This window comes from Cebus imitator, unplaced genomic scaffold (genome assembly GCF_001604975.1).
Source record: "Cebus imitator isolate Cc_AM_T3 unplaced genomic scaffold, Cebus_imitator-1.0 Scaffold434, whole genome shotgun sequence".
Classification (NCBI taxonomy): Eukaryota; Metazoa; Chordata; class Mammalia; order Primates; family Cebidae; genus Cebus; species Cebus imitator.
The window spans coordinates 240,630-264,465 of NW_016107749.1; the positions used below are offsets into that span (position 1 = coordinate 240,630).

General features: G+C 43.4%; 1 protein-coding gene and 1 long non-coding RNA gene across 7 annotated transcripts in view; one reads left to right on the plus strand and one right to left on the minus strand.

Moving 5' to 3' along the window:
• Window positions 1–23,836, plus strand: part of CCDC60 (coiled-coil domain containing 60) — a 212,709-nt gene that overhangs the window by 143,325 nt on the left and 45,548 nt on the right. For all 6 annotated transcript variants that reach the window (XM_017510202.2, XM_017510204.2, XM_017510205.2 and 3 more), the window contains 2 exons: window positions 3,866–3,973; window positions 13,345–13,452. In XM_017510202.2, coding sequence (XP_017365691.1) covers window positions 3,866–3,973; window positions 13,345–13,452 — 216 coding nt within the window. The remainder of the gene's footprint in view (window positions 1–3,865; window positions 3,974–13,344; window positions 13,453–23,836) is intronic.
• The window catches only part of LOC119468452, a 219,333-nt gene that overhangs the window by 92,609 nt on the left and 102,888 nt on the right, over window positions 1–23,836 (minus strand). The window lies entirely within an intron of this gene.

Genomic DNA, 23,836 nt, shown 5'->3' on the forward strand with positions numbered 1-23,836 from the left:
CACTGGGCTGAGAACTGGACCCCTTTAAAGCTCAAGGGTCCAAGTGATGGATGAGAACCCAGACTACAAGACCTCACAGAGCTAGTATATTTCCAGTCACCATCCCTCTGAATTATGGCTGTTGGGATCCCAGAATATCATGGAAAGAGTCTCCTCTTTGACTCCGCATTTGTGTAGACCCTGGGCTCAGCACAAATTGTGCCTTCGTGACCAAGCTCAATGGCACCCATAGAGTCTGATACTCCTAGTGACAGACTGGCAGCCTTTCCTAGGAAGAAAAAGAAGGCATGAACTCATGGCTCTTTTTTCGTAGGAGCTATGCTCAGATTGACAGGCAAACTCAACAAGCACTGGAGAAGGAGGGTGTCTACCAAAGACACTCCTTTGCCTGTTTAAATGGCTCAGGTGTAAAGTTTAACTTGTTTGGATGGAGTTTTTTTATCCATGGTCATAGAACGCAATTCCCCCCACTCCCATCCATGTTTCAGTGTGTTAGATGTGATTTATTTAAAGTTTAATAACTTTAAATATGCATGAGATCACTCCTCTTGTAGACTTTTGTCTAGTTATGTCTTATCTGGTAGGTTCTATGAGCTGTACAAAGCTGGTTATTAAAATAAAACTGGAAGTCATTACTGCAAGGTAGCCATCAAATGCACAGGTGGGCGGTATTATAAAATAGCATTAGGAGATTGTCTATACCCAGACAGGGTAGTGGTGGTGAAGTACACAAGCCTTGGAACCAGTTAGGACTTCCCCCACATAACTGTTTTACTTTGAACAAATCCCTGTACCTCTCTGAGTCCCCTTTTTCTTCACCTACATAAAAAAAAATGGTACCAAACTCCCAAGCTTAGTATGAGGATTAAATGAAATGATACTTAGCCTACAGCCTACCTATAAGACATGCTCAGTAAATGTTACCTATTATGATGCGATAATGTGAGCTTGAGCTCCCTGAGCCTCATTACCTAAAATCCTTAAATGTATGGCTAAAAATCGTAATTTCCATGAAAGCTAAAAAGCATCTCACATCCAACAGCGATGCGTCTATAGATAAAATTCCAATCACAAAAGTACCAAAAATACAAGTGTTCATTTATAAAGACTTTTTTCACAAAGCATTTGATCTTGTGCCTCATAAAAGCAAAAGGAATTATTTTCTCCCCTCTGGATCTAAGACAGTAGAATACATTTTTTAGACAAAAATTTTAAGACCGACAAACTATGCAGGGAAAAAAGAAAGTCAAGCACATCCCCAAAGATTTCTGCCTGCAAGCAGTCTTTCCCACTGTGCTCAGTGACCTCGTTTTTCAGCTGCAGATTCAGCTGAAAAGGTGGGGGGAAAAAATGATGGGTAGAATTTGTTTTATTATTGTGGTTGAGAGAAGACATAAAACCAGAGATTAAGGATGTAAAAGCTGGGTTAATTTCCACGTATCCTAAACCACTGAAAGACACAGTTGAGCCAGTAAGAAGAGGTCACAGCCATGTATTTGTTTGTGGTTTTCTCAGCTCTAGGGTTGAATAAAGAGTCAGTGGAAGTGAAAATTGGAGGATCTGGATTCTGATCCTATTTTCTCATTAACTCTGTGACCCCAGAATTGTTCTCAAATTCTGAGGAGGAAGGTAAACTCCTAACTTGCATCCCAGCATCATCTCCACTGGCCCCCTCCATCCCATTCCCCAAGCCCCAAGCTAAGTGATCTTTTCAAAATATAAATTGCATGTAGCTTAACAGCCTCCATGGTTGCCTTTCCTCTAGGGTAAACACAAAAGTCTGAGCAGGGGTTCCAAGACCCTGGATGGTCTAGCCTGTGGCTTGCCTATCCAGCCTCAGCTCACAGCCTCTTCTTACTCCCTCTACCCTAGCCACACACTCCTACTTTCTTACTCATGACATGGTCTCCTCTACAGAGTCTTTGCACATGCTGATCCCTCTGGCTGGAAGGTTTTTCAATTCTCCATTTACCCAGTTAATTTCCATTCAACCTTCAAATTTCAGTTCAATATTTACTTCTGCTACAGTTACTATTGCCATGAATACCCACTCTAAAACTTATTAACTCAAGAAAATCAGAACTTCTTTCTCTCATAAATCTCCAATTTGCGTAGGGCTCAGAGGGAAGAATTGTATCTACTCCACAAGACACTAGCTGGGGAAGCTCAAAAGACCCATTTCCAAGACAGGTGGGAAGCTATATTTGGCTGTCAGTTTGTGAGCTTGATTCCTTTCCCTGTGGGCCTCCTCACAGGCTGCCAGCTTCCCCACAGCATGGCAGCTGAATGAAGGGTGAGCATCCCAGGACACAGGAAGGAGAGGCTGCCAGTTTCTGGTACTCAGAATTACATCACTTCTGACACACTCTATTAGGTCAGCTGATTACAGAGCCAAATGAACATAGACCTATCTCTTGATTGAAGAAGTTTCAAAGAATTTGGGAGACATGTTTTGAAATCGCCACATCCTCAAGGAAGTACAGTATTCCCTGGCTTCCATTTCAGTCAAATTTACAGTTCTAGGCTGTTAAAGCCCTTCCCCTTGGCACATTTATCACAACTGTGTGTTTGGTTATGCCTGTCTCCCCCACCAGACCCTAAGCTTCAGAAGAGGAAGGCTGGATCTGTTTCATGCATTGCTGCATTGGCAGCCTCCAGCTCACAGAAGAGGTTCAATAATTATTGATAGAAATGAATGAATCAGGGAACCTGTCAATGATCCAATCAATGAAAGTACTTAGACTGTGGCTCAGAAGCTAAAAGACCATCAGGTAACAGGCAGATGGCATGAATTAGAAAGAAAAGCAGAGAGTGGGAACGAAGGGTGCTTGTGTTTGGGGCAACTCAAGAAGCACATACCTCATGCAAAGCAGTCTGTGGCTCATCATTCTTATCAGTAGAAACATAGGTCCCGAGTGGCCAGAACTTTCAATTTTTTGAAGGCCAAAGTTTTTCCATGTTTATGTGACATCTCCCAATTTTAAAATGTGGAGAATTGATTCAACTACACATACACACACAGAGACAGAGAGAAGAAGAGTGGATTAATTAAAAAATGTCTGTGGACTGAAGTTGGCCGTGAACAAAAACTATATACCCTGCAGCCAGGTGTGATGTCTCACGCCTATAATCCCAGCACTTTGGGAAGCCAAGGCAGGTGGATCACTTGAGGATAAGAGTTCAAGGCAAGCCTGGCTAAGGCCATCTCTACTAAAAATACAAAAAAATTATCCAGGCATGGTGGCACATCCCTGTGATCACAACTACGTGGGAGGTTGAGGGACGAGAATCCCTTGAACCTGGGAGGCAGAGGTTGCAGTGAGCCAAGATCGCACCACTACGCTCCAGCCTGGGTGACAGAGTGAGACTCTGCCTCAAACAAACAAATAAACAAACAACAACAACAAAATACATATCTCCTAGGACTCAGGCATGACAAATCCCCTTCCCCTAAAAAACCCTATTTTCTATAATGGAAATGATTTGTTCTGCTGTGATGGTGGAAGAAAAAAATACCTAAATATGGTATTAAATTGCTATTTCCAGAATACCGCTGAAAATATCTCTTGCCTGGACCTTGAAACAAACATTTCCAACCCTTAGTATGGTACACTAGTATACCAGATGATTTATCTTGTTTATTCTCTTGGCTCTTCTAGCAGAATATATACTCCATGAGGGCAGGGACTTTTATATGCTCTGCTAAGAAACTGCATCTAAAACTCTCATCCCTCTGGCAGGAATTATTTGCCTGATACATAGTAAGTGCCCAGTCATATCTGCCAAATAGATCCTAGCAAGAGAAGAAGGTGTTCAAAGCTACTGCTCGTTGTTCACTTTGTTTCTCTGTCTGCTTGTCCTTCAGCACCTATGACGATGTGAAGCTGAAGAAGCTGGGAGCTGGAGTCACACGTCGCCCGTTCACTCCCATCCACAGCTGCCTCATTTCTCCCTTGCTACCCGAGGCTCACATGTAAGTAGTTGCACCTCCGGCTCATTTGCTTTGCGAGCTTATAAATTGAAGCCGAACTGAAATGACTCAATGAGCTGTCATGTCAGGAGCTGTTCCTTTGTCCTCTTGAAAGGGGCATGAAGCCTGGAGCTGGCAAAGCTATTTGGCGTATAAAAATAACAGAAAGTAGACACAGTGGTTTACAGCTAAGTGGCGAGTCAGCTGGGACTGAGTCATTTCATTTCTTACCAAGCCAGACACTCTAATGTCAAATAGTTTGCAAAGCCTGATAAAATCTGTCTACAGCCCTCGTCGAGTGTGTGTGAGAACATCTCAGCCTGTGCTCAGGGGACACATTTTCCCCAAGACTGAAGGAGCTGTTTCCCAGAGAAGCCCCTCCAGTTTTCTGACCTGAGACATAAACTCATCATTGCATGGTGCAACAGGAGCTAATCAACCTTCCAAAGAACACTTTCGCTTTAGAAAATCTTGACATCTTGTTCCCCTTGTGTCTATTCCAAAGAATCTCAAGCCCAACTTTCTTTCTTTCACCAGTTAGCACTTTTCAGCTGGAAGACTTCAGGCACAGGAATATAAGCTTTTGACTTTGGGGCAGGTTTTTTTGGCCTTGACACTGCTGACATTTGGAGAGAAATAATTAACTCTTTGTTGTGAAAGGCTGTCCTGTGTATTGCAAGATGCTTAGCTGCATCCTCTACCCACTAGATGCCAGCGATGACAACCAAAAATATCTCCAGACATTACCAAATGTCCCCTGGGGGCAAAACTGGATGAGCCCCCACCCCCCACCCCCACCACACACGCACGCACACACACACACACACACACACACACACTCCACATTGAGAACCACTGCCTTAGGGCAATGGATACATTTAGAGCTGTGATACGATGATTCCAGACTTCTCTGCCTGCTCATTTGTCAAATATTTATTAGGCTTCTACAGTGTCCGCAGTGATAATGGCCACTCCTCATCACTCTGTAGCCATTATCTCACTCGGTCCTCTCAGCCTCCCTATTGTGTAGGTGTATCATTATCCCCTCTCTGCAGATGGGAAAGCAGAAGCTCAGAGACATATATTCACCTATTCAAGGTCACAGAGGTCAGTGTGTTGCTGACTCAGGTCGATCTGACTGCAGAGCCCAAGCTTTCATCACCACACACTACACAGAAAGTATATCTCAAAGCCTTGCCTTTAAGGAGCCCATAATGTATTTGGCAAGCCAAGTTTCCTATACGTGAAGAGTAAAAGAATGCAAGAGTGAAATCATAGGATAAGATGGCAACAAAAGAAAATCACTAATTAGAGCACTTATTGCATGAATGGAAGATGCAAAAATCATCCCCAGCACCATCATCATCATCATCACCATCATCCCTACCACCATTATCATCATCACCATCATCATCATCCTTCCCTAATATTTCAGTCATTAATGAGCCCCATCACACTCCACCCCATGCCACTTTCCTCCTACCTCTCTTTGATTGGTATTATGATTATAACATAGCTGGCGCCTAAGCTTGATGTTTTTAAAGCATCGCCTTGCAAAAATAGGCCTTGCAATTTCTCATGATGTCTCTTGAATATACTCTTGCACTTCTGGTCATGTCTCCATGGACAAGCCTTCCAGAACCAATTGGTATAGAACCAGTGGGCTTTCCCTTGCATCTGAATCATCTGGGGCTGGGGGGAGAGCAGGGAGAAAATGTTTCAGAGAATGCATATCCCTGAGCCCCATCCACAATTTATTTGGTCTGAGCCACTGAGGTTTACTGAAATCAGCTATGAAGAGATGGAGAGAGTTTCTCACCCATCTTCTGTCAATGTCAGAGGGGAAAAGCAAAGCCCAGAAAGGGGGAAGAACCTGCCAAAAGTCTCATCACAGAAATCTTTTTTAAAAAATATTTTATTTCCTTAAGTTATTGGGGGAACAGGTGGTGTTTGGTTATATCAGTAAGTTCTTTAGCGGTATTTTGTGAGATTTTGGTGCACCCATCACCTGAGCCATATACGCTACACCCAATTGTAGTCTTTTATCCTTCACCTCCTTCCCACCCTTTCCCCTTGAGTCCCCAGAGTCCATTGTGTCATTCTTAGGCCTTTGCATTCTCATACCTTAGCTCCTACTTATGAGTGAGAACATACTATGTTTGGTTTTCCATTTCTAAGTTACTTCACTTAGAATATAGTCTTCAACCTCATCCAGGTTGCTGCAAACGTCATTAATTCATTCCTTTTTATGACTGAGTAGTATTCCATTACATATATATATATATGTATATATATGTATATATATGTGTATATATATATATATATACCACAGCTTCTTTATCCACTGGTTGATTAATGGGCATTTGGGTTGGTTACACATTTTTGCAATTGCAAATTTATAACAGGAATCTTGATCTCCTGACAGCTAAGTCAGATCTTTACACCAGGTTTGTTACATAGGCTAGCATTATTATTAGTATCACAGTGGATATTGTTTACATTCGCATTAGATCAAGGGTCAGCAAACTTTTCCTTAAATGGCCAGACAGCAAAACTTTTAGGCTTTACTGACTAGGTAGTCTCCCTTACAACCACTTAACTTTGCTGTTGTAGAATGAAAACTACAGCAATGGATGTGGCTATGTGCCAATAAAGTTTTATTTACAAAATCAAAGTGGCAGGCCCACTGGCTGTAGTTTGCTATAGTCCCTGTCCAGGACTGAAGGCTGCTTTTTCTTATCCTCAGTTCTTCAAAGGCTCTGGCTGCATTTGATGACTGTATTTCTAAGGTATGGCTGTATTACAGATCACTTCAACATGCAGTGCTTAAAACAACCATTTAGTATTGCTTCCAAGCCTACAGGTCAGCAGGGTAGTTCTGCTGGTCAGGCTGGCTTGGCTGATCTTGGCTGGATGTGCTTATGTGTGTATACCCAGCTGACGGGTGAGCTGGAGGTTGGCTGATCTAGAATGGCCTCATTCTCAAGTCTGTTGGTTGGTTGGTTGGTGGCCAGGGTGACATGGGTGAGATACTGAATGTCTCTCAACACCCAGCAAGTGAACTCAGACTTGTTCACATGGCAATAGAGAGGGTTCCAAGAACAAGAACCTAAGCATCCAAAGCCCCTTGAGAGAAATGATGGTGATGATGATGGTGTTGGTGATGGTTATTGCATTTTCCATCCATGAACTAGGCTCCCTCTCACCACATTCTGCTGGCCAAAGCAAGTCACCAGGCCAGCCTAGATACAGGGAGTACAGGGAAACACGTCACTTCTTGATGGGGGAAGCAGCAAAGTCACATCCCAAACTGTGAAAAGCAGAGAGGGATGGTGGTGTTGTAATCAGTCTACCAAAGGGCACCAGGGCTGGCTCTGCCTGGTAATTCCCAAACTCTCAGTTGTCACATCAGCCATCGTGGATCAGAGCCTGGTCAGTCCCTTCAATACCCGTGTGATTGATCCCAAAAGTGGCTAATTCCAAATCGACTGTGTAGGGATCAATTCAATCATGTACCAAGAGACTAACTGACCTTTATCTTTAAAAAAGAAAGGGGTGGTCTCTAGGAATGAGAAGCAGCCCCTCGTTTTTCCCTCTTAGATGACCGGACTATGCCCCACAGCTTTTAATGAGCAATTGGGCAGCAAGTGAAATGCCTGAAACCTGTGTCCAGATTTGCCCTTGGCAATCAGCATGGGGTGTTTGGAATGGCTTTGAATGCTTTTTCCAATTTCTCTTAGTAAAAGGAAAAAAAATGTTTTCTTCTCAGAGCTGTTTATGCCCACTGGGATTCTGGTTGGTACAGCAGTTTTAATAGAGTGAGCTATTCAGGTGTGCTGACCGCTGGTGCTTGCCCAGAGTTCTGAGCTCAGGGACTTCAGAAGCACGCTTTGTGTATCCCTGTTCAGCATTCTCACCTCTTATACCCTGCATTAAAAAAAAATAAATGTTCTCTCTTTTAATTTGATAAAATCCAAGATACTATGCTATGACCTGACACATGATCATTATGAGAAAAGACTGATTTCTATCAAGCATGTTTCTGGGGACTTTTTTTTTTAAAGTTTGTTTCATTGCAGATCAGATGAGCAATCATCAGGTTTAGGGCATTTTTTATAAATGGAGAAAAAGGACCAGACCTATCAGATGAAACCCTATTCTGATGTAAAGGGAGTCTCTACCCTATAACAAGAGACAACATCCACACTGTCATTAAGAGCATGAATTCAGAAGCCAGACTGCCTGGGCTCACATTTTCCAACTTTGCCATTTGCTGTCTTTTGTGACCTTGGACAAGTTACATGGCCCTTTATGCCTCAATTTCCTCATCTGCAAAATGGGGATGATAATAATACCTTCTTCAAAGGATCGTATAAGAATGAAATTCGTTAATGCATATTGGGCACTTAAAACAGTGTCTGGCATAGAGTAAGCGCTCTTATGGGAAATATTTACCATTACTGTTACTTTGTTGTTTTGATTGTTGTTTTTGATACTACTTTTCATTATCTCAGTGATTCTGTATATAAGAATTGGGCTCAAGTACAGGTGCAGTGGCTCATGTCTGTAATCCCAGCACTTTGGGAAACCGAGGCAGGCAGGTCACTTGAGCCCAGGAGTTTGAGACTAGCCTGGGCAACATGGCAAAAACCCCATCTCTACAAAATACAAAAACTAGCTGGATATGGTGGCACGCCCGTAGTCCCAGCTACTCAGGAGACTGAGGTAGGAGGATTGCTTGATCCCAGGAGGCAGAGGCTGCAGTGAGCCAAGATCATGCCACTGCATGTCAGCCTGGGTGACAGAGTGAGACCCTATCTCAAAAAAAAAAAATTGTGCTCAAGTTATCAGTTCAGAAAAATATCAGATCTGAACCAATTCATTCCTACTGTCTTCCATCAGTAACTGGAAATCTATTGAGCCTACTCTGTGCTTTACCCCGTGGTAAAGACCCTGTAGCTTGTAGGTTCACAGGCTGGAGAGACAAGTAAACATGCAGTTACAGTAGAGCAGGAACCCAAAGGTGGGGACAAGGAGAACACATTGTAGGGATGGGAAACCTCCCTTTAAAACCTCCTTAGAGTGAGCCCAGCCCAGACCTAAAGCAATCAAGGAAGGCTTCCTGATGGAGATAAGAGCTGAAGCCCAGTAACTGAGAGTCGAGAAGGAAGAGGAGCAGAAATATGTACCAGAAGCAGGGAACAGAGCTAAGCGCTTCACCTCACCCTCACTCTCACCTTTTGAGGGAGGTACTGTGATTACTATCATTTTACAGATAAGAAAACTGAGGCTCAAAGAAGTTAAGTAATTTGGCCAAGGCCATAGGGCCAGTAGGTGGCAAAGCAAGAAGTTAAATCTGGACGGTGCAAAGAGCAACCATGGTGAGCTTGAGCGACTGAGTGGATTTTTGCCAGGCTGCAGATGGTGGCATAAGGAACAGGCAGGACAACTCAAGGAGAGGCTCACGGGGCCTCCGGTGTGATGGGGAGGTGGGCGGGGCCTCCTGTGTGATAGAGAGGTGGGCGGGGCCTGATGTGTGATGGGGAGGTGGGCGGGGCCTCCTGTGTGATGGAGAGGTGGGCAGGACCTCCTGTATGATTGAGAGGTGGGCGGGGCTTAATGCGTGATGGAGAGGCGGATGGGGCCTCATGTGTGACAGTGCATTAGTTTGTTGGGGCTGCCATAGTCAACTACTGTACTAGACTGAGTGGCTTAAAAAACAGAAATGTATTTTCTCACAGTTCTGGAGGCTGACAGCCCAAGATCAAGGTGCTGTCAGGTTGGTTTCTCCCAACCCTGTTGAGGTAGGAGGATCGCTCTCTCCCTACCTTCTCTCTGTGTCCTCACCATGGTCTTTTTCTCAGTGCTCGAAGCCCTAGTGTCTCTTTGTGTTTCCAAATTTCCTCCTCTTATAAAGACACCAGTCTGGTTGGATTAGGGCTCACCCTAATGGCTTCATTTTTAAGTGAATCACCTCTTTAAAGGTCTCATCTCCAATTACTGTCACACCCTGCGGTACAGGGGTTAGAGCTTCAACAAATGAATCTGGGATGTCCACAATTCAGACGATTACAAATTATTTAGGAGGTTTGAAGATTTTTTTTTTTTTTTTTGAGGTGGAGTCTCGCTCTGTCACCCAGTCTGGAGTGCAATGGCAGGATCTTGGCTCACTGTAATCTCTGCCTCCTGGGTTGAAGCAATTCTCCGGTCTCAGCCTCCTGAGTAGCTGGACTTACAGGCACATGCCACCACGCCCGGCTAATTTTTGTATTTTTAGTGGAGATGGGGGTTTCACCATGTTGATCAGGCTGGTCTCAAACTCCTGACCTTGTGATCCGCCTGCCTCATCCTCCAAAAGTGCTGGGATTACAAGCATGAGCCACTGCACCTGGCCAAAGTTTGATGATTTTAAGCAAGAGAGGGAGAGGGTCAGGCTGGCATCTGTTCTTGTCACCTGAAGAAATGAATCTGATGTTCACATGCCCCACCTCCCCTCTACCCCTTGTGACCAAGCAGATCCCATCTCACCGATTCACTTCCTTTGTTTATTTCCCTCCCCACCCCACACATCCCAAAGCCCAGGCCTGCAGGGCCTCCAAGTTGCAAAACAGAAAAGCCAGTAGGTCTCTCCCTCAGCCTCTCACAACCTCCTAGGGTTATGGGGAGGGTATAGTGAGGTGCTCATGGTCCAGTGCCAAGCGTGTGGCACAGCTAGCTGCTGCTAGTGCTGAATGCTGGACATGGTCTCTGTGCCCAGACCTACCAAAATGCCGTCACCTGTAGGGCTCAAGACAGTGTTAATGGAGAAGAAAGAGACAAGAATTGAAAAGGGGTCAGGCACAATAGCTTATACCTATAATCCCAGAGCTTTGGGAGGCCAAGGCAGGAGGATCACTGGAGGCCAGGAGTTTGACACTAGCCTGGGCAACATAGCAAGACCCCATCTCCACAAAAAAAAAAATTAAAAATTAGCTGGGCATGGTAATGTGTGTCTGTAGTCCCAGCTACTCTAGAAGCTGAGGCAGGAAGATTACTTGAGCCCAGGAGTTGGAGGCTGCAGTAAGCCATGAACTCCAGTCTGGTGACAGAATAAGAGCCTGTCTCTTAAAAAAAAGTTTTATTTAATAAAATAGCTGAAAAGCCTGTAGGCTTACAAGTCCTTTAAGTTAGAAGTAAAGGAATAGTAGGTGCTTAGTAAATAATTTGTGGCAGGAAAAGACCCCAGTGAAGAAGGGAAAGAGAGTTTCTCACTGTAGTTTTCCAAAGACCTGGTGGATATAGCCACCCTAATAGACAGGAGTGAGGGGTGGGTTCGGGCAGGGCCGTTCCCCTTTAAGCTGAGCAAATGCAAGCCCCTTAAGGGATTAGCCGGGATAACCCTGGGTCAGCTCCACATTTAAGACCAGGGTTTGGATATCACCTTCTGAAGAGGTGCCTTCTGGAAACAGAGAGTGTGGATACCTTCCTGCCCCTGGGAACACCAGGCTGAGGAACCCTGGGGAGTGTGGATCAGGGCAGGATGCAGTTTCAGAGAAGAGCAATTACACAGGTTCTTAATGGAGGCATCTGGCCCATTAGTGTAAGAGGAGAAATCTTGCGGGGAGGAGGGCAGCTGGCCAGGACTCCACCTGTTTCCAGGAAAAAAGGCAGGCAGCAGGTTAACCCTCTCCTGACCTCGCTCTCGGGGTGACCGCTGCATTGGCTTCATCAGCACCTCATCAGAGCCCGGGCCTGTGAGAGCACAGACATGGAGTTAAACTGACACTGGTCAAGTTCTCACTAATCCTAGTAGTGTGACCTCAAGTCACTCACTGCCCCTCTCTAATCCTCCCGTCCCCACTGTAAAGTGGAAGTGGGAGCAGTATATTACCTCTAGGGCTTTTGTGAGCTTTAAACGAGATACTGGGAACCATCTCAGTCACCAACAAGCTCTTTGGCCTTGAGCAAAGTGATTCCACCTCTCTGAGCCTCAGTTTCCCCTTCTCTAAAATGTGTGTAATAATTCATACCCCAGCAGGCTGTTGGAAGAATTAAATAATGTGTATAAAATGCCCCCATCAATGCCTGGCTCATTGTAGGTGTTTAATACAAAGTATCCAAAAAATCAGAAAATGTAGGTGAGACACATGTAATTGTTGTTTAAGACATCAAACACATAGGCCATGTCCAGCATTTAGCAATAGCAGTGGCTAGCTGTACCACAAATGCAGTGGTATGACCTCGGCTTATTACAGCCTTGACCTCCCTGGCTCAAGCGATCCTCTTACCTCAGCCTCCTGAGTAGCAGGGATCACAGGTGCATGCCACCATGCCCAGCTTATTCTAATTTTTGTATTTTTTGTAGGCTGGTCTCAAACTCCTGAGCTCAAGCAACCCACCTGCCTCAGCCTCCCAAAGTTCTGGGATTATAGGCATGTACCACCATGCCCAACCTGAGACGTATTTTTAAACAGTGTTTTACTGAACATTTTTTTTTCTTTTTTGAGGCAGAATCTCGCTCTGTCCCCCAGGCTGGAATGCAATGGTACAATCTCAGCTCACAGCAACCTCTGTCTCCCAGGTTCAAGCGATTCTCCTGTCTCAGCCTCATGAGTAGCCTGGGATTACAGGAGCCCGTCATCACACCTGGCTAATTTTGTATTTTTAGTAGAGACGGGGTTTCACCATGTTGGTTAGGCTGGTCTCGAACTCCTGACCTCGGGATCCACCTGCCTCGGCCTCCCAAATTGCCGGTATTACAGGCGTGAGCCACTGCACCCGGCCTAGCGAACACTTTCAAGTAATATGCTCTATGTGTTTTTCTTCAACACCCCGCTATATTTTCAGGCAAAGGACTCATAAATGCAAAGCAATGCATCCAATTTTTAATCTGGGGAGGGGAAGCACAATTAATACACTAGTTTCCCTGTGTTTCCAGACTTTTTACACACTCCTAGTTTATTTATTGTACTTTTATCAGATTAACAATTGGACCTACATAGGATACTGATTTCCTTGAAGCCTCTCATTTGCCTGAGTCAAGACTTCCAGCTGGGGAACCCCTCCTTTTTTCTCTCCCTGCTATATACACAAATTCTCAGAGACTGGCATTGGATAATCTCATTTCAAATTGGCTCTACTACCTACTGGCCTGGTGACCTGGCACAACACCGTTAAGTCCTGTGAGCCTCTGATTCCTCATCTGTAAAATGAGCTAAAGAATATCTCATGGGCCCATTGCAAAGGCCAAATGAGACGATACATGCCAAATGCTTACACAGGCCTGAGCCCACTCCCTCACTGGGAGCAAGTACCTCTACGATTTCTGTGGCTATTTTTGTGAAGAATGTTGTTCTAACGGGATTCCACTGTGTTCCCTCTCCCTGTCTTTGCAGCGAGCCCCTCTTCCGCCAGCTCTGTGCTCTCCACTGGCTTCTGGAGGCCCTGACTATCGACCACACCCACCACACCATGAAGCCTGTGATCACCTGCTGGAATCCAAAGTACGCCTCAGCCCTCCAATTTGCGGTAGACTAACAATAGGCTGGGCAGTGGGGAAGGGACTCCTGTACGTTCTTCTGCTCCCTTTGCTGTTTTTGGTGGGTGGCTTGTTTTAGGAGCTCTTCTATGTGCTCTGTGGGATCTGAACAGGGGAGAACTAGAGACAGCTTATGCAGATTCAGGGGAGCCGGCTGTGTGCATCTCCTTCCCGCATCTCTTCCCAACTCCACATTCAGTGACATCACATGGGTAGCCTGAAATCAGCCAGCCACAATGGGAATATTTACACCACAGAAATTGGCAAGCTACGGAAACCCATCTCTGGATCCACAGCTCGGATGCTCTCCAACTCTCTTCTTGGACTGTGTCTCCCTAACACTATTCTTTATTCTTCTTCCCTTTCCTCCTCATTTCCCTCCCTCTTATTCTTTCTTTTCTTTTTGTTTTTATTTTTATCCTTTCTTTCAAGTTTGTGTTTCGTTTTGCTTTGGTCTTTTTGGTTTTTAACATACATTGGTGGCTATTTCTCCACTTGGACGCAAGGGAATATTTGGTATTCAGCTCCCTGGAGCAGCTGGGTTTGTACAGGCAGAAGCTCCAGAACATGTTGTCTGGGTCAAGAGAAGTGTTCAGTGTTCCCAGCAGAGGAGAGAGTTCACACAAAAGCTTTGAGGCCACTGTTGCAGGAACAGCATTGTACACACAGGGCAGAACAAAGAACAGACAGGCAGGTAAAGGCATTGGTTCTTTAAGAAGAGTCAGGTTGTTTGTAAGAAGGGGACAAAAAAAGGTAAAGAACCCTGACTTGAGGAATCAGATTTTCACTGTGAAAATCACAGCCTGAGTTAAATGAGATAGTTCCCCACCTGTGGTGCTAACCTGTGCACTGACATTGCCACCCTCTCACAATCCTGCCTCCCAGGAGGACCTAGTCTTCCTCCAACCAAAACTTGAGTCTTAATTAACTCTTTCCTCTTTAAGGCACTTATTACACATTCCCTAGATCTCCTCCAACTCCAAGTCGTCTCTTACACCAGAACCTAGAGAAACTAACCTCAAATCCAACCAGCAATATAAATCATGCATCCATTGATAGATCAGTATCTCCAATTAATTCAGCGTTTTAGGCTGGGATGAATTTTAAACTGTAGTCTTTTTTGATATAAGTTGTTGACAGACTACTTTTTTAAGCAGCAGGCACTCATTTTTTAAAAATAGAAACCCCTATAATGTAAAATAGACTTTTCTAAATGAAATTTCTTCATGAAGCAAGAGGTTTGGGGGCCTGGGAGAGCTAGGACCCCTCCAACTTACTTCTATCCTCACCATGGCACCCTAGTTATTTCCAAAATATCTTTGTGGCTTCCAAAATTCCTTTGAAAACAACAGCCTTAAAACATTTTTTATGCGTTTTATTTTTTAAAAGAGATGAGAGTCTTGCTCTGTTGCCCAGGCTAGAGTACAGGGGCACAATCATAGCTCACCACAGCCTTGAACTCCTGGGCTCAAGCAATCCTCCTGCCTCAGCCTCCCAGATAGCTTGTACTACAGGTGAATGCCACCACACCTGGCTAATTTTTTTTCTTCCTTTCTTTTTAAATTATACTTTAAGTTCTGGGGTACATGTGCAGAACGTGCAGGATTGTTACATAGTTATACAGATGCCATGGTGGTTTGCTGCCTCCATCCCCCTGTCACCTACATTAGGTATTTCTCCTAATGTTATCCCTCCTAACCTCCCCAACCCCTGCTATCTTTCCCCTAGCCCCCCAACCCAGCAACAGACCCCAGTGTGTGATGTTCCCCTCCCTGTGTCCATATGTTCTCATTGTTCAACACCCACTTATGATTGAGAACATGTGGTGTTTGGTTTTCTCTTCTTGTGTCAGTTTGCTGAGAATGACAGTTTCCAGCTTCATCCATGTCCCTGCAAAGGACATGAACTCATCCTTTTTTATGGCTGAATAGTATTCCATGGTGTGTATGTGTCGCATCTTTTTATCCAGTCTATCACTGATGGGCATTTGGGTTGGTTCCAAGTCTTCGCTATTGTAAACAGTGCTGCAATGAACATATGTGTGTATGTGTCTTTATAATAGAATGATTTATACCCGTTTGAGTATATACCCAGTATGGGATTGCTGGGTCAAATGGAATTTCTATTTCTAGATCCTTGAGGAATCACCACACTGTCTTCCACAATGGTTGAATTAATTTACCCTTCCACCAACAGTGTAAAAGTGTTCCTATTTCTCCACATCCTCTCCAGCATCTGTTGTCTCCAGATTTTTTAATGATCACCATTCTAACTGGCGTGAGATGGTATCTCAATGTGGTTTTGATTTGCATTTCTCTAATGACCAGTGATGATGAGCGTTTTTTCATATGTTTGCTGGCTGCATAACTGTATTCTTTTGAGAAGTGTCTGTTCATATCTTTCACCCACTTTTTGATGGGGTTACTCGTTTTTTTCTTGTATATTTGTTTTAGTTTTTTGTAGTTTCTGGATATTAGCCCTGATATTAGCCCTGTAGTTTTAGCCCTGGATATTAGATATTAGCCCTGTAGTTTCTGGATATTAGCCCTGATATTAGCCCTGTAGTTTTAGCCCTGGATATTAGATATTAGCCCTGTAGTTTCTGGTTATTAGCCCTGATATTAGCCCAGGATATTAGCCCTGATATTCTGGTTCAGTCTAATGATTGTTTCTTTTACTGTGCAGAAGCTCTTAAGTTTAATTAGATCCCATTTGTCTATTTTGGCTTTTGTTGCCATTGCTTTTGGTTTTTTGGTCATGAAGTCCTTTCCTATGCCTATGGCCTGAATGGTATTGCCTAGGTTTTCTTCTAGGGTTTTCATGGTGTTAGGTTTTATGTTTAAATCTCTAATCCATCTGGAGTTAATTTTTGTATAAGATGTAAGGAAGGGGTCCAATTTCAGCTTTCTGCACATGGCTAGCCCATTTTCCCAACACCATTTATTAAACAGGGGATCCTTTCCCCATTGCTTGTTTTTGTCAGGTTTGTCAGAGATCAGATGGTTGTAGATATGTGGCATTACTTCTGAAGCCTCTGTTCTGTTCCATTGGTCTACATCTCTGTTTTGGTACCAGTACCATGCTGTTTTGATTACTGTACCCTTGTAGTATAGGTTGAAGTTAGGTAGTGTGATGCCTCCAGCTTTGTTCTTTTTGCTTAGGATTGTCTTGGTTATGTGGGCTCTTTTTTGGGTCCATATGAAGTTTAAGATGTTTTTTTCCAGTTGTGTGAAGAAGGTCTATGGTAGCTTGATGGGGATAGCATTGAATCTATAAATTACTTTGGGCAGTATTGACATTTTCACAATACTGATTCTTCCTAACCATGAGCATGGAATGTTTTTCCATCTGTTTGTGTCCTCTCTTATTTCCTTGAGCAGTGGCTTATAGTTCTCCTTGAAGAGGTCCTTCAGGTCCCTTGTTAGTTGTATCCCTAGGTATTTTATTCTCTTTGTAGCAATTGTGAATGGGAGTTCACTCATGATTTGGCTCTCTGTTTGTCTGTTATTGGTGTATAGGAATGCTTGTGACCTGGCTAATTTTTTTTAAGTTTTTAGAGACAGTGTCTTGCTATGTTGCCCAACCTGGTGTCTAGCTCATGGCCTGAAGCTATCCTCCTGCCTTAGCATCCCAAGCAGCTGGGATTACAGGCTATTTATTTTTCTCTAACATAAAACTGCTCAAGTAATAAGAGAATATAATTTGTGCTTGTGAAAGTCTTTCAAAAAATGTGTAAGTATATAAAGTATGAAAGCCTTTCTTCCCACCCTGAAATCCCCTTCTTAAAGAAAACTCCTTTTAAAAGTCTGATATATGTCCTTCAAAATCTTTCTCTATTTTTCCCCTTGAACAGTGACTCATGGGCATCTTTCCATAATGGTATACACAAGTTTACACATTCTTTCAGTGGCAGCAGAGTATTCTATTGTACGGATGGAGTATAGCCCATTTCTCTATTAACAGACACTGAAGTCATTCCCAAATTTTTGACATTTCAAGTAATATTGCATGGAATATCTTTAAACATATCTTTTATGACCAGTTGCAAGTGTTTCTGTTGGCTGGATTATAGGAATGAGAATTCCTAGGTAAAAGCAATATCTTTTTTTCCATAGTTGATTGCTTACATTCTAAGAAAAAAGCCTCTGAGCCAGAGAGCTCCTGATAGCATTTCATCTCCCTGAGCAAACCTCCAACAGCAACATTTTGCCTCCTACATGTGGGCACCCATTCTCCAAAATTGAGAAAAGAACATCATGTAGAATTTGGATTGAGAAGAAAAAAAGGACCATGTTTCTTTTCTTTGGTCATCTTTAGAAATGTGCTCAGAATGTGACCAAAAATTGTTAACTATAGTAAAAAGATGTAGTGGTCACATTGAGAGTAGCAGTTGTTCTACAGTGACTTGTAGTGGTAGAATTCCATCAGTGTTCCAAGGATGTCCAGCTCTATAAAATCAGAACCAGCCACCCTGAGGGAAAAAAAAAATGCAGTCCAGGAAGATTCCCATAGGAAGTCAGCATATTTGTTGGGGTTTGTTTTTTCTAGTTGACCATTTCTTCCTGGTGGGTATTTTAGCCTAGGGTCAATGACAATGCTGGCAAATGTTTTAACAACCAGTTCTCTAGGAGGTGAAGAACGATGATTTGTGACAATGCCAATTTCAATGGTGTAAATACTACTACTATGGCTGATTTCAATCTTACCAACATGATGTCACTCAACTTGGAGTTGGGAAGAGATGTACAGAATTCGTTCTTGTGAGCTAGTATGAGCCAGGTCCAGCACACCACTGTTTGGGACTCATTTTTAAAAATTATGAATCTGGGGGGGCAGTTTAAGTTCCCTATAAAGTGTCAGAACACATCTTTTTAGTTATAAGAAAGCAGAAAGAGCTCTTCTCTTCAATGCTTAATCTCTATTTATGAAGTTTCACCCTTATTAGAAGAGTGTGAATTTCCCCAAATCTTCAAGTGCATTTTTTTAAACCCAGAGGGATTAGATGATCAAGAGCAAAGGGTTTAGCATCAGTTGAACCCAGATGAGTCAAGGCTGTGCCGCTTAATAGCTGTGTGACCTTGGGCAAGTCACTTGACATCTCTAGGCCTGTTTCTTCATCTGTCAAATGGGTTCCTGCCTCAGAAGAGTTATTGTAGGGATTAAGCAAGATCAAGTCCATAGAGCATTTAGCCTAATATCTGGAAACATAATGCATGTTCACTAAATGAGAGCTATAAAAGGTAAAAATCCCTATTTTAAAGAGAAGGTAGCTGTATAATTACCAGTACCGTTGAGACTGAAGGCTAGGAAAGAAAGGAGCTTCTGAGGAGCATTTTACCAACAGGTAAGATCTGTGTTCACTGGCTGAATAGACAAGTATACAAACATACAGGGAAAAAGGGCTATACAATGTCACCCAAAACCCAGTTGCAAAGATAACCCATGTAAGGAGCCCAAGAAGATAATACCAAATCTCCAGTTCACCTGATTGTGCTTTTCTGCATCTCCAACATCAAGCAACCAGTATCTCCTGTTACTAAAGCGTTTTGACATTTAAACCCTGGGCCCTGACACCCACCATGCATTTTCCAAAAGGAAATATCCATCCTCAGTGACCTGTAGATCCCAGAGGCTCCATTTCGATTAGGCCTAATGACAGCTGTAGATCCAGTTCCTCCCCCTTATGGATTTCATAGCAAGAAAGTGGGGGTGGTTCTATACCTCAACACGGGCTTTCTACAGGCAGCAAAATTCACTTACTGGAGGTTACTGTGCTGCAAGCAGAATGGTCTTCGTTAGTTGCAGGATGATCTCATATTTGGATGGATTGGTGGATGTTTGTGTAAATGAACAGATGACAGATTTTAGGATGTCATTATGAGTTGCATCTGAGTCTCTGCTTTATTGAGAGAAAAAAACTCCTCAACTTCTCAATTTCATGCGGCAATTCAAACACATTATCATTTCTCAGCATCCTTGTTAATTCCACTGCTAACAAGAGAGTTTATTTCAATTGACAAGATGATCAGGTCCATGATAGAAACTGAAACCAAGCCTTCAATAATGAATGTGACAATTACGCTTCTCCAGGAGATACAGTCTTCTTTTTAGACAAAGTAGGATCTGATTTTTTTCATGAAGGCCCATAAGTATTTATTGAAACCCTTAGGGCCAACTGCATGTTAGACTTCTGAGGGGTTTTTTGTTTTTGTTTTTGCGTGTAAAAAAGGAAATATGAGACATGTCCCGTATAGAACATCACGCTCCCAGAGGGGCCTGCCATCAAACACAATATTTCTGCAGAACACAAATAAGTGAATATTTGTCTTAAGTGCATAACAAAGGTCAAAGAGAGAGGCCATCAATAGCCTCCCATCAGTTTTTGTCACACTCTGCTACCAAATAAGCTATTTAAATTGTTTGGAATTGGTTAAGTGGCTGTGAACCTGTATTGGTTTTATTAGAAGACCTACCTAGGAATGAGTAGACCTTTACAAAGATGCAGGCGACATCAGGAGTGAGGAAATGTGGCAAGCTCTAATGCTGCCTCCCCTACCCCTGTGGCCATCTTCCCTAGTTGCAGTGAGGACAAAACAGGCCAGACCCCTGACCAAAGAGTGGAGTGAAGAGTTACCAACTAACCCTCCAGCAGGTGCAGCACATACCTTGAAGGAATCGTTCCAACAGGCTTGAGTCCCCAGAGTCCTGTGCTCTCCCCTAGTGCCACAGGGGCAGTACAGTTGTCTAAGTCTTATTGCTTCAGGCTGCCCAGAGAGACACCACTGGGCCCACTATTTAGTGGGGAGACCAGGTGGATGTAATCCCTATGCTTACAATCCTGATTCTTATAATCCTGACTCTTGTAATCCTTACTCTTAAGAGACACCAGACATTCAAGGGCTGGGCTGCCCAGGCACAAAAAACCCACTCTCCTTTAGAAATACACATATGGGCAAAAGGCAACCACACTTTGACGTTTCAAATATGACACAAATATCAAAATCCATCTACTGTTTTATGATGAAAATGGCTCGCACTTAAGTGCTTTCTATGTCAAGCACTGCTCTGGGTGTATTACTTTATTTAAACCTCATTCCAAATTACCAGTAAGGAAACTGAGGCATGGAAAATTAATTTGCTCACAGATGCATAGCTAGCAAAAGGTAAGTCAGGATTTGAACCCAGGTAACCTTGCTGCAAAGTATGGGTGCTTCACCCCCAAATGGTTGTTCCTCTGTAGCTAAAGCCCAAAGTCTTTGATTAATTTAGAGAATAATCTGGTGCCCCCAACTCCAAGAAAAGAAGATCTTATTACAATGTGGTACTTTCTGGGAGGCCCCAGGATACAAAAGGGACTTGACTTATCAAGATGTTATGACATGTAAAATGCAATTTTCTCTTACAAAATAATTTCAAGTGCCATTTTGCACATACTGTTTCAAAACTAAATTTTTGCTTTTTGCCTTAGTACATAAGAAGCACCTCTCCAAATCTGAACCTCTGCTGTGGAGTTTATCAGCATATGAATGTACTGAAACATATTTAACCAATATTCCAAGATCTTTAAGTCTTTTCCAAGTTTTTGCTTTCATGAAATACTGTCGCAGTCCTTCTGAACAACACACATAATAGCATTTCTTAAATTTAAATTGTTTATATTTAAATTAGTTTCCCCTTGTCATGTAGTACTCCTCCCCCACAACCAAGAAAATCTCATTTTCTGCATATCTGCCTTTTCCAGGCACTAGTGGGAATACTGCCATGAAGAAAACAGACAACACCCCTGTTCTCAGGAGCTTCCATTCTAGAGGGGGTGAGGGAAGCAACAGGTGATAAATGTGTAATAATCAAGATACTTTGAGACAGGAATAAGTGTCATGAAGAAATCGATGGGTGATATGATAGTGATGGGCAGGGGAGTTTTAAATTGGATCGTCAAGGAAAGACTCACTCAGAAGGTGACATGTGAGTGATGTCTCTGATTTCCCCTGCTCTCCTCTTTGCACTGATTTAATCACATGGCTCCTCCACTGTGGTTCTCCAGTGGACATCTCTATGGAGTAGCAGAACGTGACAGGAGGATCAGATCTTCACTCAGGAGGCAGGATGGAGCCACCTGGTCCGGAAAGTCCCCAGAGCTGTGACCTCTACCCTCTCCCTGATACAGAATCAGCAGCTATTCCCCTCGGTCATGGACACATGTGCACATCCTAGGCTAGCCAACAGCTTTCCGCCCTGGGAAGCAGATGTTTTACCCCAGATGGGAGTTGAGAAAGAGAGCACGAAGTATTTGAGAAAATTGCTCTGAATTGCCACTGTGGATAGACATCTTTAAGTGACTGCCTGGAACAAAATGTGCTTGGCGGACACAGTTTAAAAAGATTTGACAGTACTCAACACCCTTGTCCCTTGATTTCGGGCAAATTGGATCCCCTAGGAGGCTTCAGCAGGGGGAAATTATGGTCTGAAAATTATAGCAACATCTCCCCCAAGGATCTGCCCTAGTGCCTTGTTGTCGACCATCAGCGGCTCCTCTAAGCCACAGTAAATCTCTGTTGAAAAGAGGTTATTGTTGTAAATAGCTGAACTGTATTTAGATCTCTAGACACAGGAGCCATGAAGCCTTTAGTAAGCCCCATTTCTTTTCATCTTCACGGCAATTCTTTGTCATAGCTGCTATTATCCACCCATTTTACAGATGAAGACAGTGAGGCTCAGAGAGGCTAAACCACTTATACAAAATCACACATGTAAGAAACAGTGGAGCAGACAGAGGACAAGAACAGCTGGTCCAACCTATTCTTAAATTCATGCTTAACCACTAAGATAACACTTTTCTGGTCCTGATACTCAGAGACTTGTCCGAGGTCACACAGTCAGTAAATCACAAGGATATCAAATGGGTGAGCTAAGTAAGTTAGGCTGCCCTAACGAACAACCCCCAGATCTCAGCAGTTTAAGGTAAAAGAAGCTCATTCCTTGGCTCACCTTTCAAGTCTATCAGGGAGGCTCTGCTCATTATAGTCATTCAGGGACTCACGCTGATAGAAGCTTCTACCATCAACGAGGCAGAAAAAGGAATCTGATGGCTTTAGGACTAGCTCTTAAAGCATCTACCCAAAGTCCCGCATGTCACTTTCACTCATGTATTTTTGAACAAAGCATGCCACAGTACTACACTTGCCTTCAGAGAGCAGGGAAGACCTGGAACTATTTGGTGGATGGCACTAATGCTTACCCCACCAGGCCAGGCGGAAGGACCACCAACTCTCTTTGCCTTCTCCGCAAGGTATGCAAGGGACGAGGCAGCTTAGGTGGTTTTATTTTTTTCTTTCTCCCCCTATTGATCTTCCTTTTTGGGTTATTCGCTACTGAAAATGAAACATCAGAAAGACCAATTCCGTCTAACCAGTCCTTTTCTTTATCAGTGGGTTTGCAAGAGCAAGGGCTCCAGGCTTTTTCAGGTCTGTGGGAATCTTGCTGCATTTTTAACTCATTTAGCCTGCTCCTTGAAGTTGCAATGGATTTCAGGTCGTCTGGGAAGTCAGCATTAGTGAAAAACTTCCATCTTCCCGATTGGACCTGAATATTTAAGATTTGGAAAGCTTTGCTGGGACCAGATTTAATTTTAAAAGTGGAAAGGGGGTTGCTTTTGAACTTCAAGAAGAAGGCTGGAGGCTCGGCAGGGGCTGCTTTAGCAAAGGGAAATGCGAAAAGCCCTGTGGTCTTGAAAGAAACGCTCCAAAGTGAAAAAAATAACGCTAAAGCTTCCAGTGGGTGAACCTTAAATCAGACTTCAAAAGCACTGCTAGTTTAAATATTGTTTATAGGACTGAAGTATTGCTCCTTCCTCTGGCTGGATTTTAAATATCCCCTAATTTGATTACTCGGGGGAGAGGCAGGCAGAACCAGCTTAAATGAGCTTCACTGTTAATTATTCAGAGGGCTTTTTATTGTGTAATCAAACATAAAGTCTTACAAAAGGCTTAGAGGCACATTCTCACCCCACCTCCCCAGCCCGACTTCCACTTTGGGTCTGTGTGCATTTCTTGTGTGGTGGCTGTTCACTGGCAGATCTTCAGCAAAGTCCCACTGGTGAAGAGAAGACACCCCCAGCTGGGAAAAGCCTTTGATTCTGCTGCTCAGATCTCCATGCCATGAGAAGTCAGCCTTGTTAGGTTTATCTTGATCACCTTTGCCTTCTATATCAGAGCACCTCCCTTCTACCCACAACCACCAGCACGCAGCAGCCCCTAACAAGCCTAGACCCTTGTCAATGTCTCCCCAAACCAAAGCAGTTCTATTCATCCTCTTTTCTTTTTTCTTTTTTCTTTTTTTTTTTTTTTTTT